Here is a 17,887-nt window from a genome sequence, read left to right on the forward strand (position 1 = left end):
GGGGGCGGGTGGCAGGGGAGGACTTGGGCTCTGACTGGACCTGCAAGCAACCCTGGGGCGGGGCCCAAGTCCAGAGCCGCTCTGCCTCGTGTGGGCCCTTTCTCCCCCTGGCTGGCGTGGCCCGCAACTGGCCCCTTGGCCTCCCGGGGCCCAGGGCAGGCGCAGGCCTCTAGGCTTTGTCTTCCTTGTCCGCCAGACTGCAAAGTGCACCCTGACCTGGCTGCTACCTCCTGAATGCTGTCCTTCACATTTTCCTAGAGAAAATCAGCCTGTGACCCTCAAAGCTCCAGGGACAGAAGTCCAGTTCTCTGAGTTTTCACTTGTTCACACATGACGCGACCATTACGTAGATGAGACATGACACGTCTCCCCCAGAAACTTCCCTTGCGCCCTCACCAACCCACAGCCCCTTCCGACCATCCCACTGCCCGGGTTACCCATCCCAGGACCCTGCACCCAGGGACCAAGGCTGAGTGTCCTTCTTCACGGCATTCAGCCATGTTGATGTGTGTCCACAGTTCCCGTTCATTCTGTGTCACGCTCCACGCGTGGATGCGCCGTAATCTGTGGGTCCATTCGCCTAGGGGTGGAGGTGACGGCTGCCCCCTGTGCTACGGCTGTGACCGCTTTGTTGCAATACAGCTCGCATGCTGTCTGCTATGCACTGAATGTTCATGCACATCCCCCCACCCCTGACCAAGCGGGCTTGAGTCAGTAGCCCCTCTGCTGTCCTTAGGGTTTGGTCCAGACCCACTGAGGCCGGTGAGGCCCCTGCCGGCCTCTGCAGCTTTCTCTCTCCCACATCTCTGCTGTCCTCTGCCTAGAACCTTCCTCCCTGGCCACCTGCCCTTCGAGATTCAGCTAGCTTGTCTCCTCCTCCAGGAAGCCTTCCTGTTCTGCAATTCTGCCTGGCTGCCCTGCTGTTTGCCCTGCCCACTGCCATCCAGGAACCTGCAGCTCTGAGCCATGTGGCCTGGGTGCGTGCCGCCCACGCCCCAGTTTCCAGGGCTGGGAAAGGGCGGCCACACCTGTGCTGCCCTCCGGACCCTCAGAGTATGCAGGGGGCTGCTCCACAGGCATGACCTCCGGGCAACACCGCGTGGCCCAACCGGCCACCAGAGGGCAGCAGTGGAGGGACAGGGGTGGGGACAGCTGCCAGGGCCACCTGGGGCCCATGTCACGGAGTGTGGGTCTGAGGACCATGGGAGGCCCTATGGGGACCCGAGCCCCTGGCCTCACCCCTGAGTGTCCACCAGCCTCAGGCTGAGCTTGGGGCTCCCGGCCTTTTTCACAGACAGGACGGGGAGGCCCTCACACAGCGCTTAAGAGACCCTGAGCATTTTCACACGAGCGTCTCCTTCAAATCTAGAGGGTCCCTGTGCCGGGCACCATTGCCCCCATCCTACAGTTCAGGGAGGGAGGCCGGCCCCAGCGGGAGGCCCTCGCCTGCCCTGGCCTGGTTCCGCCCAGTGACTACCCTGCCCTGGGGCGGGGCGGCCGGGCCACGGCTTCCCTATTGCTATGCTGGACAGGGGGTGTAAACGGGCTGCGCCCCAGGACCGGGGCCTCTGCAGGGACAGGGATCTGCTGAAGTAACAGCTGGCGGGGCCCCCAGACCTACCCCCCTTGCGGAAGGCGCTCCCAGCCTCGGGATTGCCTGCGAGGCCCACAGGGAGGGTGGCCTGGCAGCCCCGGGCAGGGCCCTCGGGCACTGTCTAAATGTTCCTGGGATGTCTCATGCTCAAATACAGAAGCCCACCAGCCAACAGGAGACCCGGTGTCCCTCACAGGAGCTCATCCAATGGCCACAGGCGCAGGAGGGGAGGAGCCCGGAGGCCAGCCTGGAGGAGGGAGCCCACTGGAGGCTGCCCCCACCCCTGTGCCCGCCTTTGCTTTGCCACACACTCTGTGGTCCTGGCTTGTCCTGGAAGCTGAGGACACACCAGGGAGTGAGACAAACCAAACCTAGTGAGGATGGGGCCTCGGGGGCAACAAACGGGGAGTCCCTGCCCATCACACATCCTGCCAGACCGTGGCAAAGGCAAGACTAAGAATGTCAGCGAGCGTCACACAGCCTGGTTCTGACTGCGAGCCGCGCGGCCTCTGTCTGAGCCTGGCAGCCCTTCCCAGGCCCCAGCAGCCACCCTGGGACAGATGGAGATGTCCCCCTGCCAGGCCCAGGTGCCCGCTCTGTGAGCTGGACCATGCTGGACAATGTTTGGGGGCCCAGGGCACCCCAACCCCAGAAGGAAGGGCAGCCGGCCGTGGCGGTGTGCGCCCTTTGACCCCAGGCCTCCTGAGGAAGCCTCTCCGAGGGGCGTCCCCTGGAGATTACTGTTGACTCACCCATCTGAACATTATGTTCCCCAGGCTCAGCCTGACTAGGCGTGGTTTCTCTCTGGGGACTTTCAGAAGGACAGATGTGTCCCCCAGGGTCACAGGTGTGAAAGCAGGAAGGGCGCGGTGTAGTAGGCGTGGCTCCACACACTTGCTGGCAGTCCCTGAGCCTCCTCCCTTGGGGACTCCTGACCGGTCAGCTGCACGGTGGGGGTGGGGGGAGGGGGGAGCCTGAGCCTGCACGTAGGGTCTCACCTGACACCCCCGTGAACGGAGGGCTCAGGGCTGGGTTGGGGCCCTAAGGTGCCCAGACCCCCATCTCTGTGCAGAGCCCGCTTGAGCCCTCTGTCTCTGGTTTAATTAATTTGATTTTTCCATGTTAATGCACATGCTAACATTTCCAAACAGTACAAAGAGTAATAACATCAAAAGCAGAAACCTCCCTCCCACACCCTGTCCTCAGTGCCTCTGGCCCTCCGGCCGTCCCGCTATGCCAGGGCCCGGGCAGACCCAGTGGGGAAGCTCTGCTCTCCAGCCGTGGTGCCCCCAGAGTGGTGCCACCCCACATGTGGAACTGGGGCGTCGTCCTCCAGGGAGGGGCTGCACCTGGCTGCCTCCCCCGGCCCTGGTCCGCAGTGCCCGGGGGGGACACTCAGCCCTTCTCCACCCTGACCCGGCTCTCCTCCCGGGCCCTCCCCTCCCGGTGCCATTCACCCCGCACCCAGGAAGGGGAGGGTCGAGGGAGTGGATTTCCTCCAGAGCCTCAGCAGGGAGCCTCCTAGCTCTGCAGCCTCTGCTTAGATCCCCACCCCCTCCTCACACTCTGGATCTCCGTGAACTTTGAGGTCGGGAGAGCCCCCGACCCGGGCCCCACAGCCACATCCCCTTCCTCGCAGTTCTGGTATCTGAGCTCGTCACAGCACTGCCCCGACTAGGGGGCTGTCCCCACTCAGAGTCGGTGTCTGCGGCCCAGGAGGGGGCCAGGGCAGAGGGCAGGCGGGAGTGCGGCTGTGCACGCCCCACTGTGCCCCCGCCGGGCTTCGGGGAGCCAGGGTGTGACCAGCTGTGTGTGCCCTCCCCGGATGGCGATGGGACTGCCAGGTGCCTGCCAGTGCCGACCGGGCTGTTCCCCACCTCCCACGCTAACCGCAGAACCCTGAAACCAATTAGCGCAGCCAGCCCCCAGCTGGGCCGGGTCACCACCCAGACCTTCCCCTGGGTTTGGAAGTCCCGTGTCTCTGCCAGAGGACATTCCGATCCCTGACTGCTCTGACACTCCTGTAGCTGGGGATGTTACATATATAGAAACCAGGGCCCCCAGCCTCTGGGCCCGGCTGAGGACGCCTTGCAGCCCTGAGACACGGCGGTGTTCCACCCCAGCAGTGAGGGCGGTGGGCAGGGGTGGAATCCCAGGCCCTCAGGTGACAGGCTGCCAGCTGCCTGGGATGCTGTGTGCCAGGCGGGAGGGGCCCGGGCCCCAGGTGTCCCCTGTGAGCCTCCTCCCCACAGCTCCTAACTCAGCCCTCCCACCGATGCCAGCAGCCTGCTGGAGGTGGCCCCCACCCCCGACCGCCCGGTGCCCAGCCCAGTCCCGGCCCGAGACCCGAGGCCCAGCCCGAGGGTCAGCGGGCGCTGAGACCCAGTGGGCCGTGCGTGCCGGGCACGCCTGGCTCACGTGTCTGCGGAAATGCGGACCAGCTGACACGTGTGCGGCATTCGGCCCTCTGTCCCGTGCTCTGAGGTGTGTCGAGAAGGCCCCCGGGGGAGCTGCTGTTCTGTGTGAGGGAGGTGAGGCCACCTGCGGAGCTCGGGTAGATGGAACTTGAGAAAAACAGAAACAAAGCCCCAGGCCTCGCGGGGAGCCCGGCGCTGTGCCGTCTGGGCTGCAGGATGGCCGTCTCCTCCTGCCACCGCGGGCCGCCTGGGTCAGGGAGCTGTGGAGAAGCTGGTGGAGAAGCCACCAGCCTGAAGGCCACTTCCGGGGGCTGGGTGGACGGGGTATCATCCGTGAGGAAATTGGGCAGTGAGGATCTGGGGGCAGAGGTCCAGGTGGTGGCTTCATGGCTGGGCGTGGATGGTTGAGGGGCCTGAGGACAGCCCAAGCCAGGGGTAGCCGGGTCTGAAGCTGTCTGTGCCCCAGGGCCTCCTAGGACACACCCCACAACCCACCAGGGGCGGTCGTGTGCCAGGCTCTGTGCGTGGTCATGGGCTGAGGGCATGGCTGCCGGCCCCGAGGTGGGCATGGGGACCGGGTGGGCACAGTGACACGTCTGCAAAGCTAAGCATGTGTGTGTTGTGTGCTGCGTATGTGACAGGACAGGCCTGGTAAGAGTGTGTGTGTGAGCGTGTGATCACATCTGTGTACTTACGTCTGAGTGTGTTTGTGTGATCACATCTGTGTACTTTTGTCTGAGTGTGTGTGTCACATCTTTGTACTTATGTCTGAGTGTGTGCGCTTATATTTACGTGCTAAGTATGCGTGTTTCTGTATGTGCACGTCTGCATCTCTGCATATGTGCTGATCACGTGTACAAGTCTGCACGTGTGTACTTGTAAGCCTGTGCTGTGTCTGCACACACAGGTATGGGACATGTCTGAGCATTCTCGTGTGCGATGTTCAGGTGCGTACGTGTGCAGGTATGGGGGTCACGGGTAGGTGTGTCTGCACGTTCTCCGTGTTGGTGTCTCTGGGGGCACAGGCGTCTGCACGCGGGTGGTTGTGCGTGTACACCTGTGTAACTGTGCATTGGATGTGGGTGTGCTCTGTAGCCTGCGTGGCTGTGTGGTTGGCTGTGTTTGCACATCTCTCTGTGTGTTTGCTCACGCACATAGTGTGTGTATTCCTGAGGGATGTGGGCTGTGGACTCAGGCCCTCCGTGCTGCTCTGGGCTGTGTCGGGGCCTGGGCTCTGGTCCCTCCTGGCTGGTTGACAGCCCGGCCCACGTGGGTGGGGGCAGTTTCGGTGGACCCAATCTTGGTCCTGGGAGCTCGGGTGAGCGCCTGCCCTGCCGTGCAGGGGCCTCGGGTGTGTGAGGATCCAGCTGGGCCCTGACTGCTCCCTGGACGCGGAATCTGCTGCCTCTCTGTGGCTCTGGGCGAAACTGAACAGCACCGTTTAGTTTTTGTGTGTTTATTTTCCTGTGTTCCTTCTGTTTACGGCAAGTGACGTTGATGTTTCCAGTTAATGATATTATTCTCCTTATTTAAGTAAAAAGTGATAATGCTTTAAAGCAAACTATTAAGCGGCCCCGCTGAGAGCTGAGCTGGCTGCAAGGCTCGGGCGTCCTCCCAGGGACCCGCCGGGGAGAGCACGTGTCCTCGGCCGCCACCCATGTGGGGCTTCTCGTTACTAAGGCGACTGTGGGGTGCAGCCACCTCCAGGAGGCCGAGGCGGTTCGGCTTACTCACCCCATTTTACAGACCAGGACACTGGTCACCGGCAGTGGGAGAAGGGTCAGCGGGTCAGCTCCCCGCCGCCACACAATACGTCCTCGGTGGGCTCCCATCGCTCGCGTTTCCGGGCTCGGCAGGGCCAGCTGGTCTCTGGCCCGCGGATCCGGCCTCAGCCGGGAGCTGGCAGGGGGGCCGGCGGTCAGCCAGCCGGCAGGGAGCTGGGCTGGTGGCTGCCTTCCCGACGGAGTGTCCAGCACAGGAGCCAGGCGGCAGCACGGAAGTCACGCCTGCCACCTTCTCTCTGCGGGTCAAGCCAAGTGTCTCCCCTCTCGGCGGACAATTAGGAGGGCGCATGGATGGAGACGCGGGGGCTGCCGGCTCCGGAAAACGCAGTTGGCCACACGGGAGTTTGAACCCAGGGTGGCCTGGTTTCCAAGCTCGTGCTCTAAACAAAGCCTGTTCCCACCTCCCGAGAGCCAGTCTCTGAAATCAAAGGACCTGGGCCAGGCCGTCGGGCCGCGGCTCTGTCCCTGAGGCTCACGTCCCTGGGTGCCGGCTACCAGCACAAGAGGAAGAAACAGGAATTAGAAGCAGAAACCCTGTGAGAATCCTCCATAGCGACACCCACTGCATCCTCTAGGTCAGAAGGTCGGCCTGGGATGGACATTTCCTCGCCATGTCTGTCAAGGTGGGAGGACTTGACTCAAGCAGAACCTGCTGTGTCAGAGAAAGGAAGGATCCTCAGCAGGCAGGTTCAGCCTGTCTCTGGGGATGAGAAGCTGGACGGAGGTGGCCCCTTCGGGAACATGTACAGAGGGGGCGGCAGGTGGGCAGGGGGCAACCACCCAGCAGAAATCGGAGAGGAACTCGGTTCAGACGTCACGGGAGGGGGTGGGAGTGAGATACGTGGCGGAAATCGGGCTTGTGGACGGCTGGATCGTGGACCAGCTGACCCCCAGTGCCCAAGTACCCAAGCGCACAACCCTGGTTGGCCCATGGCCAGGCTGACTCTGGGGGAAAAGACACCAGTGGGTCCTTCCCTAAAAAACCATTTGTTTTGAGAATCAGGGTTGCTATTGATATGGTCGTGTTAGATGCTGACATTAAGGGCCCCCACTGTAATGGCGGCCCCCCTCTTGAACCTGGGAGGCTGCCCGTGTATCCACAGCACAGCAGCCTCGCTACTGCTACCTCCTTAAATATTACGTTTGAAGTGACAAAGGCCTCCAGCTGTTTGAGGACAGCCTGCACATGCAACAAAAGGTCCAGATAAACAATGGGAAAAAAAAAGGTCCAGAGGAAACATTATCATCCAGTAAACAGGAGGAAACAAAACTTCTCACGGATATCAGACAATATGGCTTCCATAACAAGAACAAGGTGCAAAGGAAAAAAAAACCCCACCACCAACAGAAACACAAGAAAGCACTCTTGGGAGATTAAGTATATAATTCCTGAAAGAAAACTTTGGCTAAAAGTGCTCGAATTCAGAACGAGGAAATTCATAGAATAAATTCAAAGAACAGAATTTCTATTCTATTCATAAATTCACAGAACAGAAACGCATAGAATAAAAGCACGAGGAAACCTAAAACAGGAGAGAAAAACACAAGAGACAAAAAGGATCAACACGGGTTGTCCAGCATCTGACTGAGCCCCGTGCCCAGGAGAGTGGGCAAAGAGGATGCAGGAGAGAAGGGATTCCAGGGCGTGTCCCGGGACCAGAGGCAGAGCTGGTGAACGTGGGTGCAGGGCGGTCGGATGAAACAGAGTCTCCAGTGAGGTACAACACTGAGAAAGTGCAGAGCCCACGGAGAAAGAGGGGATTCAAGGAGATTGTGCAAGAAAGCAACACGCCGCCTACAAAGAACTGGGTTCCCGACAGCAGTGTGGTGCGGACGGCCCCAGAACGTTCACTTTCTGAGAGGAAACGGTTTATGACCCTGAACTGCATGGCCGGTAAAACTGCTGCTCAGTTATGAGGGCATAATAATGTCACGTGCAAACGCTCCAGGACTTGGAAATCCACTTCCCGCACACCCACTGCTAGCGGTGGTTTGGGGACCAGCTCTGCCAAAAAGGACATAAACTGAAAGGCAGAGGGCTCAGGGCAGAAATTAAGTGGGAACCATAGATCCGAAGCCAGGGGCGCTGAGGTAGGAGGCCCAGAGTTTGGAAGATTGTGAGGACATGGTAACAGCACCCAGTGGAAGGAAAAAAAGGCAGCCAGAGACCCCAGACTCCAGAGCACACAGGTTCAAGGGTCATTTCGGGGGCCTGACCCGCGGGTCCATAGCGTGGTGGTCCCAGCGGGAGGTCCCACGGTGACTTGTGTTCCAGACAGATGCTGCGGTTGAGACATGTGAGCGCTTACACAGCTGCCCGACCCTGCGCGCCCCGGCCGGCGCAGGCTGTGAGTCACCAGAGAGAGGGTGTGGAGCAGACGCTGCTCAGCACGAGCCCTCCTGGACGTGGACTTGGGCCCTCTGGGTGTCATGTTCCGGGACCGTCGTCCCGGACATCCTCTCCTGTTTGAACAAGGGTGCACCCAGCCTTGAGTCCTGTCATGCTCGGGCCACCCTGGGAAGTGTGGTCGCGCCCTCAGCTTAGCTCCTAGAAACGCCGGCCTCTGTCACCAACTTGCAAGAGCGAAACCTAATGTGAATGGCCCGGTGAGACCAGCTGTGCGGAACCGCGGGGGGAGCTGGGACCAGAGGAAAGGCGAGATGTGGCCTTGACTCTATCTAAAAGTTTCACATTTCGTGCATCATGGATTTTTTGGGGGGCCAGGAATTTTTGATTTTTAAAAATATTGCGTTAAAATACTAGTTACCTCCGTGACTGAGGTTCCTAGTGTCCCCGCTTTGAAATTTGCCCCCAGGACGGTGCCTCGCTCTCCCTGCCCTCGCCCGGCCCGGGCACCTGAGCTGCAGAGGTGGGAGGCTGGGGCCAAATCTCACCCCAGGGAGGAGAGAGTCCGTAGGTGACGTGCAGAGTGGATGGTGGGGGGCCCGTCCCTCTGTGACACGGCGACAACGAGAAAATAACACTGAAAGTCCCCCTCCCGCAGTGCAACTGGGCCGTGGACCCCTCCACTTCCTTCTTTTCCACTGGGCTGTTAAACGAATGAAGTATTACAGAGGAATGAGCAGAGAATTTAAAATCCTTTAAGCAATTAAATGAATTCTGAATTTAAAATGAAAAGAAGGTCAAAATTAAGTGTCTGGGAGATTTAAAGAGACAAACGCATGGAGCCACCTGGGGAGGGTGGAAGGGGTAAAGGAGAACTTTGCCCTGGCAGACCTGGAGGGCCCACGTGCTCACAAAGGAGCAGTCAGTCTGCCGCGGGGACCCCTCAGCCACGGAAGCAGACACGTGGATCACACAGGATGCCACTATACCCAGGGAAATGGCCGAGGAAGCACCGCAGACAAATGAGAAAGAAATCAGAACGACTATCTCAGGAGAGGAGGAGACAAAGTATACAAGACACAGCAAACCTAAGAAAATGTGTGGTTACATTTAAATGAATGCCACGCCCCGTGGGCTGTACTCCAGTATTAAGGAGTTTATATGTTGAAAGAGACACACAGACTTAAACACGAGTGTTACAAAGTATGAGGGAAGACACTAGCAAAGTAGTGACATGCAGAGGAACTTTCTAACCGTCGTAGGAAAGGAATCAAAGTAACACGAAGAGCACGGCAGAAGCAAGAAACGGGAGGAGAACGGCCGGCCGTAGCTTGGGAAGTAGTGAGGCTAAGGGGGGATGCAGTGCTGTCACCGTCGTACTGGCTTAAACGGTCACATTTACAGACAGAGGCGCTCAGATGAGGTGAAGAAATAAAATACAGTTATATGCTCTTGCAACTTCCCTGGCGGTCAAGGGGTTAAGACTTCGCCTTCCAGGGCAGGGGGTGCTGGTTCCATCCCCAGTCCGGGAGCTAAGAGCCCACAAGCCTGGCAGCCAAAAAAGCAAAACGGAAAACAGAAGCAACATTGTAACAAATTCCATAAAGACCTTAAAAACGGTCCACGTGAAAAAAAAAAGAAAATTAAAAAATATACAATTACATGCTCTTAAAAAAAGCCAACTCTGAAACAAAAACGATAAGGGGAAAATGTTGAAAATACGTAGAGTCAAATGGAGCAGGCCGGTGTGAACAAGGGGGGACGTGTGTTCACAGCCATGTCAGAGAGGAGGGTTCCGGGGAGAAGCCCCCCAGCTGCAGACGGGCATCGCCCACCACAAAGCAGCAGCGTCGGGTCACAGAGACAGGCCGGGGAGGTGGAGGGGGCTGGACACAGAGCACGGAGGACCGTCGAGGTGCTGGGGCCGTGGGGACAGTGCGAAGGGCAGACGGGGTCCTGGCTCGGGGTGGCGGAGGGACATACTCGGCTTTAAAGCCCGTGTCCTGGCCCAGCACCTGCTGGGCCACAGTTCCCAGGCAGCGTGGTCAGAGTCCTGGATTCCTCACCCTTCAAGGGGGTCTTTTGTGCACAGAGTGGTGAAGAGGGTGGAATCCCAGGGCCTGGCACCGAGGATGTCCCTGTGGGGAGCGGGGGCAAGTCCTCGATGGGGTCTGGGGCCGGCGGCTTCGTCCCCTAGCATCTGGGTGGAGGACGCCCCGGAGCCCCTCCCCCCGGAGTGATGGTGGATGGAGGGAGGGAAGGTAGACAGCTCCCCGCTCTGCGCAGTCTCCCCTGCGAGCTGCCGTTTCAACAGGAGGGAAACGGGGCTGGAGGCCCAGGCCCCGGGATGCAGAGCTAATGACGGCAGAGCCAGGGTTCGGACGTGACCCCCTTCCCAGGCGGGAGAAAGGGCCTGGAGCTGGGCCCATCCTGTCCTTGGGGCCGGGTCGGGGCTCGGGGAGGCCACCGGCCTGGGACCTGGGCTCCACAGGGCAGGTCTGCGTGAGGGTCCAAAGCCATCCAGGGACAGAGGTGCCAGGGAGCCCAGCGAGGGGGTAGGGTCTCCACAGCTCAGCAGCCCTGAGGATCCAGAGTGGGGTGGGGTCACCCAGCTGCCCAGCAGAACCCTGGATGCTGGCCCAGCCCTGGGACCGGGATTCACGATTCACTGGGCCCGGCGCTGCCTGGGCATCCGGTTCTCAACCGTGCCCCCCACCCTCCAGCCCCTGCCTCCCCCGGGAGACCTGAGTGTGCGCCCCCAGCTCTAAGGAAATGCAAACGCTCTAAGCTTCCGACCCCAAGCCCCAGCATCCAACATGCTCGGTCAGAAGCCTGCAGCCGGAGCGTGGGTCAGTGTGCAGACACCCCCAGCACTGCAGTGGAGTGTGGCAGGAGTGCCCCTGCCGGGCTGTGCTCCACCTTCCAAGAAAAGTAACAAAAAAACTGCAGGCAAACAAAGGGATACATTCAAGTACACAAAATTGAATCTCGTTTGTAGACCTCAGACACCAGGTCCTGGGGGCAGGACACAACAAACACTGGCGGCCCCTTTCCCTGCGCTAGCCCATCCTCTGCTCCACTTCTGGGCACCAGTCCCGCCCCTGGGGTTTTACTACACTTGGCCTGGCCCAGACAGCGACGCCCAGCCTCAGGGGCTAGGAACTCCCATGGATCCACCCTCGCGGGGAATGTGCTGATTGCTGATAAACAGGGGAGGTCCTGGCAACAATCACCTGGACCAAAGCCCTCTGTCTTGTGGCGCCCAGGACGGCGGGTCAGGACACACACACAGGAGCAGCGGGGGCGCGCATCCCTGGGGCCCGCGCCATGTGGGCCAGCTGGTGGTTCTGGCCCCTGGTAGCCGTCTGCATTGCGGACCAGTTCCGGGACACAGCGGAGCGCATCATGCAGAGCACGCCTGTCATTGACGGGTAAGCAGCCACCCATGCGACGGGCCGGGGGTCCGGGCGATGGGGCGCTAGGGTCGAGGCTCATGTGCCCTTGACCTGAGACAGGAGCTGCCCTGTCTCCAGTGGGACTCAGATTCTCCAACTGCACTATGGCCTTTGCCCTCTGCTGGACTCAGTTTTTTTGTGGGCTCTCTCAGGGCCCCAGAGACTTCAGTACATGAGGGCCTGTGGGGAACGTGGCAGGAAGGAGGTGAATAGTAAGGCCTCAGCAGCTCCCGGGACACCCCACAGCCTGGACCCCTGGGGGCTGGATCCCAGCTCAGAGTGGGGCTGGGGCTGGGGGTCGTTGGGGCCTGGCCCAGGGTCCTGTGTCACAGGAAGTACAGGTGAGGGTGGTGTCTGCTGTGGCCCTTGGGGGACCCTCTCGTCAAGCCCACCCCTCGCTCCATCCACCTGGGGTGACCCCATCAGGCCTGTGCGCCCGGCTTGACCTCACCGAGGCATCTCATGCTTCAGTGCCCCAGGCCAAGCTCCTGGGTGCCCACTCCCCCTGCCCCTCTTCCAGCCAAGACCCTGGTGACACCTTGTCACTCTCTCCCTGATGTCACAGCCAACCTGGCCGCGCCTGCCCCCTTCACTTACCCTCCACCCCCGCCCCTGTGCCTCTGACTGCCCCCTCCTGCCCCTGGCCTGAGGTCAGGTCTCCGCACTGCAGCCAGAGGAAGTCTTGGAGACACAAGTACCAACCCCTGCCCTTCCAGCTCCAACTCCCACAGAGCTCAGAGTAGTAGCCGGAGTCCTTCCAGCGGCCCCCAGGGCCCCTCGACGCTGCAGGCAGGCCTGGCACTGCCCTTGCCGCTCCCGCCCCCAACTCCTCGGGGCTCTCCCAGCCCTGGGAAGGACGCCACCTGTCCACACACACTTCCGCCCCACCTGCTCTTTCCCACCGGGTGCTGGGAAAGTTGGGGTACCCACTTGCCCAGGCTTTATGGGACAAAAGCTCTGCAAGAAAAGCAGAGAAAACAGGTGTCTCATCACATAAGACTGGCAGGGAAATGAGGGGCAGCCCTAGATAAGGAAGCGGCCATCAGGGGTCAGAGTGCACCCTTCCCTCCCTCCCTCAGTCCTCCCCTGGTCCCTCCCCTCCCCCTCCTTCCTGGACCTCCCAGCCCCCTGCCTGCCTCTGAGGGTCCTCACGTGGCTGGGCCTCCTCACAGGCATAGGAAGTTTGCTGCAGAGGCTGCTGTCCTTTGCTCCCATCCGGGAGGCCCTGCTGTCTGGCAGGTCTGGGCTCAGGGACCAGCCATCCCAGGCCAGCAAGGGCAGGTAGAATATGCCAACAAAATGAATGTTCCTTCCTTCCGGGGGACTCAGGGTGGCCGGGCACACGGAGAGGGGCTCCGAGTTTAGGTGCTGGGAGCTGTCCAGATGTCCATGTGAGGGGTAAGATGGCTTAAAGAGCCCAGACAGCCAGGAGTACTCAGGAAGCTGGGATTTGGGGAGCTGGGATTATCCAAAGTCTTAGAAAGCCAAGACTAGGCTGACAGAATCAAAACCAGTTAGTATTAGCTACTCCTGTGGGTAAGAGAGACCCAAATAAGTAGCTTCAACAACAGGGAAGTCCGGATGGAGTCCTGGCATGGCATTCCATAATGGTGTGGCCACCATTCCCACAGTTACCTCATGATTTAATATGGCTGCACCAGCTCCAGCCATCACACCTGTAAGCCGTAGCTGGCCTAAGTGTGTGTTTGGCTGTCGTTTCTAGCACTTCCCGGCACTTGGAATCCTCCCCTCTCCTCTTTGGGTAGGGTGGCAGGTCCTCTATCACAGCTGAGGATGCTACCCAGGCCACACAGATAAGGAGGGTAGATCCGTCGGCCTCCAGAACAGACTCCAGGATGTGGTGTTGACCTTAGCGCGGATACCTACAAAGGGAGGACAGGCTGAGGCGAGGAGGGAAGAGCAAAGTGGAGGCAGCTGGAACGTGGGGCTGGATTTCCTCGAGGGGCAAAGGAGTGAAGTCCCGCTCAGCGCTGCCTTGGGGACAGTGACCAGGGCCAGCCCCCCCCCCAACTCTGCAGTGAGGCAGTGACCTCGCCTCCCTGGAGCTCATCCACCCCTCAGTCAGCAAAGGCGTCAAATCTCACAGCTGGGGCAGGAGCTCTTCAGGAGACCAGGGGCAACTTTCCTCCAGGATCTGGAGCCCTGCGTGGGGCCCAGGGAGCCCTCACTTCCCACCAGGGGCCATGGCCACCTTGCTGTGGAAGAGCCCACCCCAGGGGCCCGGACGACCTAGGCCGTCATGGTGTTACCATTGTCAGTGACCCTCACAAGGCAGCCCCGTGTGTGTTTGTGTGTGTGTTACAGATGAGGAAACAGACACCAGGGAGGGAGCCAGGGCTGGGGGTGGGAACTAGGTGTGGGCGAGGGTCCTGGGGAGAGTGGGCATGGCTGCTGGGCTGGGGAGGAGGGGTGGATGGGAGGGCCCGCAGTGGGAGCAAAGCCCCCTCCGGCCTGTCCTCACAGCCCCCTTGTCACCAGGCTAGGGATCCGCTGGTCGACTCCCTGCATGTCCCAGGAGTGTGTGCCCGTTGGCTGGTAAAAGCCAGATGCTGACTGGTGGGCCAGGGCTGGGCCTGAGACTCTGAAATTCTAATCAGCTCCCAGGGGCCGAGGCCCCTGCCGGCACCTGGAGCTTATGGCTCCCAGTGGTCTCTCCCCTTGGGGCTGCTCCTGGATGCAGGGAGGAATGTGCCCCATGGGTCCTGCCCTGGAAGACCCCCAGCAGCTGTTGAGAGCCCTACCTGTCCCCTGCCCCTCGTCCTGCCTGTCTAGTCACCTCCTCTCCTCTACCCGCACCTCACCTCCTCCTCTAATGCACTCACCGCCTACCGGCTCCTGGGAGAACTTCAGAGGGCCTGTCCTTTGGAAGCACAGAGGGATCTTCTTGGAAATGGTGCAGGACTGTCCCCAGGGACAGAGGCAGCAGAGGGCCTCTGGGGCCCCCAAATCCCTCACTGGTGCCCTGCTCCCATGGCTGCCCCCCAGGGTAGGCCACGCCCCACACTTCCCCACCCTCTCCCTGCAGCAGAAGCATTTCATCTTTTTTTTTGCTGTACACGGGCTTCTCACTGTTGTGGCCTCTCCCATTGCGGAGCACAGGCTCTGGACGCGCAGGCTCGGCGGCCACGGCCCACGGGCCCAGCCGCTCCGCGGCACGTGGGATCTTCCAGGACCAGGGCACGAACCCGCATCCCCTGCATCGGCAGGCGGACTCTCAACCACTGCGCCACCAGGGAAACCCAGGATTTCATCTTTAATCTGTGAATCTCCCCCAGGCCTGCACTCAGCAACCCCATGTCAACCAGCCTTGTTCGTGGAGATTGTTTCAACTCCAAGCTCCCCCGACCTCCACGATTTTGAAGCCAAGCCGGCATCTGCCCTCCCTCTCCCCCCAGTGAAAGGCTCCGGGAGGGAAGACCTGTTCACTTAGGGCTCAGCTCAGTGGCCTGGCCTGGGGGTGCGGCCAGCTGAGAAGCTCACCTGTGCTCAGGTGTGCTCAGATGACAGTCACCCTGCGACCTCCCTAGTCTTCGGCCCATGAGAAGAGGAGCTGGAGAAGGGACAGCCTGCCCGGGAGGCAGCTTGGGGGGTCCGGGTCCAAGGGGCCATCCTGACCTGCCCCTAACCCCTCCGCCTGGCCCCTCCAGGCACAATGACCTGCCCTGGCAGCTGCTGAAACTGTTCAACAATCAGCTTCAGGACCCGAGGGCCAACCTGACCAGCCTGGCCCACACGCACACCAACATCCCCAAGCTGAGGGCTGGCTTTGTGGGTGCCCAGGTATGGTCGGGCCCGGAGCCTGAGGCGTTGGAGCCCAACGCCTCCTCTCCTGCTGCCCCTCCCTGGTGGCGGCGTACTGCCCTGGGCCCTTAGAGGGGGCTCCGATAGCCACTCAGGCTGCGGGGAGGGCTTCCGTGGCTGGAGGGAAGCCAGAGCTCGTGTGCCTGGGGCCCAGCTCCTGAGCTCCCAGCGCCTCCCCCCGTGACCCCCCCAGTTCTGGTCTGCGTACACGCCCTGCGACACCCAGAACAAAGATGCCGTGAAGAGGACGCTGGAGCAGATCGACGTCATCCACCGCATGTGCTGGTTGTACCCCGAGACCTTCCTGTGTGTCACCAACAGCACAGGTGGGTGCCGGCGCCCACCAGCCCCGGTCCTGAGCAGGGGCTGCTGCGCCGCTCTGCGGTTTGCTTCACGTGGAAGCCAGTCCCCACACCCGACACCCGACACCCAGGCACACGTGTCGCCCGGTGCCCACTGCCCCTGGCTGGGCTCTCCTTGCAGGCATCCGGCAGGCCTTCCGGGAGGGAAAGGTGGCCAGTCTGGTCGGCGTGGAGGGCGGCCACTCCATCGACAGCAGCCTGGGCGTCCTGCGGGCGCTCTACCACCTGGGCATGCGGTACCTGACTCTCACCCACAGCTGCAACACGCCCTGGTGAGCAGCCCCGGCGGGCCGGCTGGGCGGGAGGGTCTCAGAGCAGGGACCGCCCCAGCACCTGTCTCTCCTCCTGAGGGTCCTGAGGTGGGTGGGCCCGGGCAACCACTCTGCCCCTCGGGCGCCTGCCCTCTGCTCTCCCAGGGCCGACAACTGGCTGGTGGACACGGGAGTGGACGAGGCCCGCAGCCAAGGCCTGTCACTCTTTGGGCAGGTGAGTGGGGGGGCGGGGCCTCGGTCACCCTCAGAGGACCCGGCATGTCACCTGTTTCCTCAACTGTGAGATGGGCCAGCAGCACGGGCCTTCCACTGGAACCCACTGGTCATTAGAGTGGCCTCCAGTCTTTCAGCCCCTGAAGGGCTTGTTAACACCTGGCCAGTGCCCTTCCCCACACCTGGACTTCCCAGGCGGCCGCCAGAAACCCCAGAAGGTCGTGTGAACCCCAGCGTGCACGGCACAGCCCGCCTGGTCCCAGGGTGCTGGCTGAGACCCTCCAGGCTGTGCGGGTCCCCTGAGCCCCGTCCCCCCTCAGAGTGTCGTGAAGGAGATGAACCGACTGGGCATCATCATCGACTTGGCCCATGCGTCCATGGCCACCATGAAGGCTGTGCTGCAGCTGTCCAAGGCCCCCGTGGTCTTCAGCCACTCCTCGGCCTACAGTGTGTGCCAGCACCGGCGCAACGTGCCCAACGACGTGCTCCAGCTGGTGGTGAGAGGCTGGGCCGGGGCCGTCCGCTCCTGGGCTGGCCCCCGTGGCCTGGCCGCCCTGCCCACGGTGCCGCCCTCTCTCCCGAGCAGAAGCAGACGGGCAGCCTGGTGATGGTGAACTTCTACAGTGACTACGTTTCCTGCAGAGCGGAGGCCAACTTGTCCCAAGTGGCAGGTGGGCGGGGCTGAGTGGCCGGGGCTCCGGGCCGGGGCGTCTCACAGGGCCCTCACGTGCCACCTCTCCGCAGATCACCTGGACCACATCAAGAAGGTGGCAGGGGCCGGAGCCGTGGGCTTGGGTGGGGACTACGATGGTGTGTCCAGGTGAGGCGAGACCCCCCTCCACGTGCTGTGAGGGGCGGGGTGGGGGCGCCCAGGCCCTGCCCCCTGGGATGCAGAGCCTGGCTTTCTCCACCCGCATCTCAGGCTTCCCTCGGGGCTTAAGGACGTGTCCAAGTATCCAGACCTGGCTGCCGAGCTGCTGAGGAGACAGTGGACCGAGGCAGAGGTCAAGGGCGTCCTGGCAGACAACCTGCTGAGGGTCTTCGAGGCGGTGGAGCAGGTGAGGGGCCCCGCACTCCCTGCGCCGCCGACCACCTCCTGCCCTCAGGCAGGCAGCTGACCTGCATCTTTCCCCAGGCGAGCAGTCACACACAGGCTCCCGGCGAGGAGCCCATCCCCTTGGGCCAGCTGGAGGCCTCCTGCAGGACCAGCTACGGCTACTCAGGGGCCCCCAGCCTCCACCTCCAGCCGGGGACCCTGCTGGCCTCCCTTGCACTCCTCGTCCTCTGCCTGTGTCGCCTCTGACGCCCTGGGTGCTAGAACGGCAGCGACTCCCCGTGTGCTCAGACTGGCCTGTCCTGGGCAGGCACCTGCGCTCCCCTGGGCAACACAAAACACAGGCATGGTGGGACCCTCAATAAAGTCGCCGATCCTTTGAGTCTCGTGTCATCAGCACCCTGGCCCTGGAGGGGGCTCCTGGCTGGACACCAGACATAGGAGTGCCTGAGTCCTGAAGGTCAGGGCCAGAGGGGTCAGGGTCTGAGAGGCTTTGCGTGGACGTTGCTGGAGGGTCTTTAAAATAACACACTCCAGGCTCCGGCTGCCACCTCCCCACGCACATCT

At 61.5% G+C, this 17,887-nt stretch overlaps 1 protein-coding gene across 3 annotated transcripts in view; it reads left to right on the forward strand.

Annotated features, from left to right (window-relative positions):
* The window catches only part of DPEP1 (dipeptidase 1), a 23,209-nt gene extending 5,507 nt beyond the window's left edge, over positions 1-17,702 (forward strand). The window contains exons 1-11 of one of the 3 annotated variants that reach the window (XM_024735673.1): positions 3,994-4,125; positions 11,409-11,573; positions 15,266-15,398; positions 15,613-15,745; positions 15,903-16,053; positions 16,198-16,267; positions 16,587-16,763; positions 16,853-16,937; positions 17,011-17,086; positions 17,189-17,324; positions 17,402-17,702. In XM_024735673.1, the coding sequence (XP_024591441.1) occupies positions 11,470-11,573; positions 15,266-15,398; positions 15,613-15,745; positions 15,903-16,053; positions 16,198-16,267; positions 16,587-16,763; positions 16,853-16,937; positions 17,011-17,086; positions 17,189-17,324; positions 17,402-17,569 (1,233 nt within the window). In that variant the 5' untranslated portion in view covers positions 3,994-4,125; positions 11,409-11,469 and the 3' untranslated portion in view covers positions 17,570-17,702. Of the gene's footprint in view, positions 1-3,992; positions 4,126-11,408; positions 11,574-15,265; positions 15,399-15,612; positions 15,746-15,902; positions 16,054-16,197; positions 16,268-16,586; positions 16,764-16,852; positions 16,938-17,010; positions 17,087-17,188; positions 17,325-17,401 lie in introns of those variants that run through there. The other 2 variants (XM_024735674.1, XM_024735675.1) reach the window with 2 other exon arrangements.
* The last annotated feature ends 185 nt before the right edge of the window (positions 17,703-17,887 follow it).

The sequence above is a fragment of the Neophocaena asiaeorientalis genome, unplaced genomic scaffold (assembly GCF_003031525.2).
Source record: "Neophocaena asiaeorientalis asiaeorientalis breed wild unplaced genomic scaffold, Neophocaena_asiaeorientalis_V1.1 scaffold40, whole genome shotgun sequence".
NCBI lineage: Eukaryota > Metazoa > Chordata > Mammalia > Artiodactyla > Phocoenidae > Neophocaena > Neophocaena asiaeorientalis.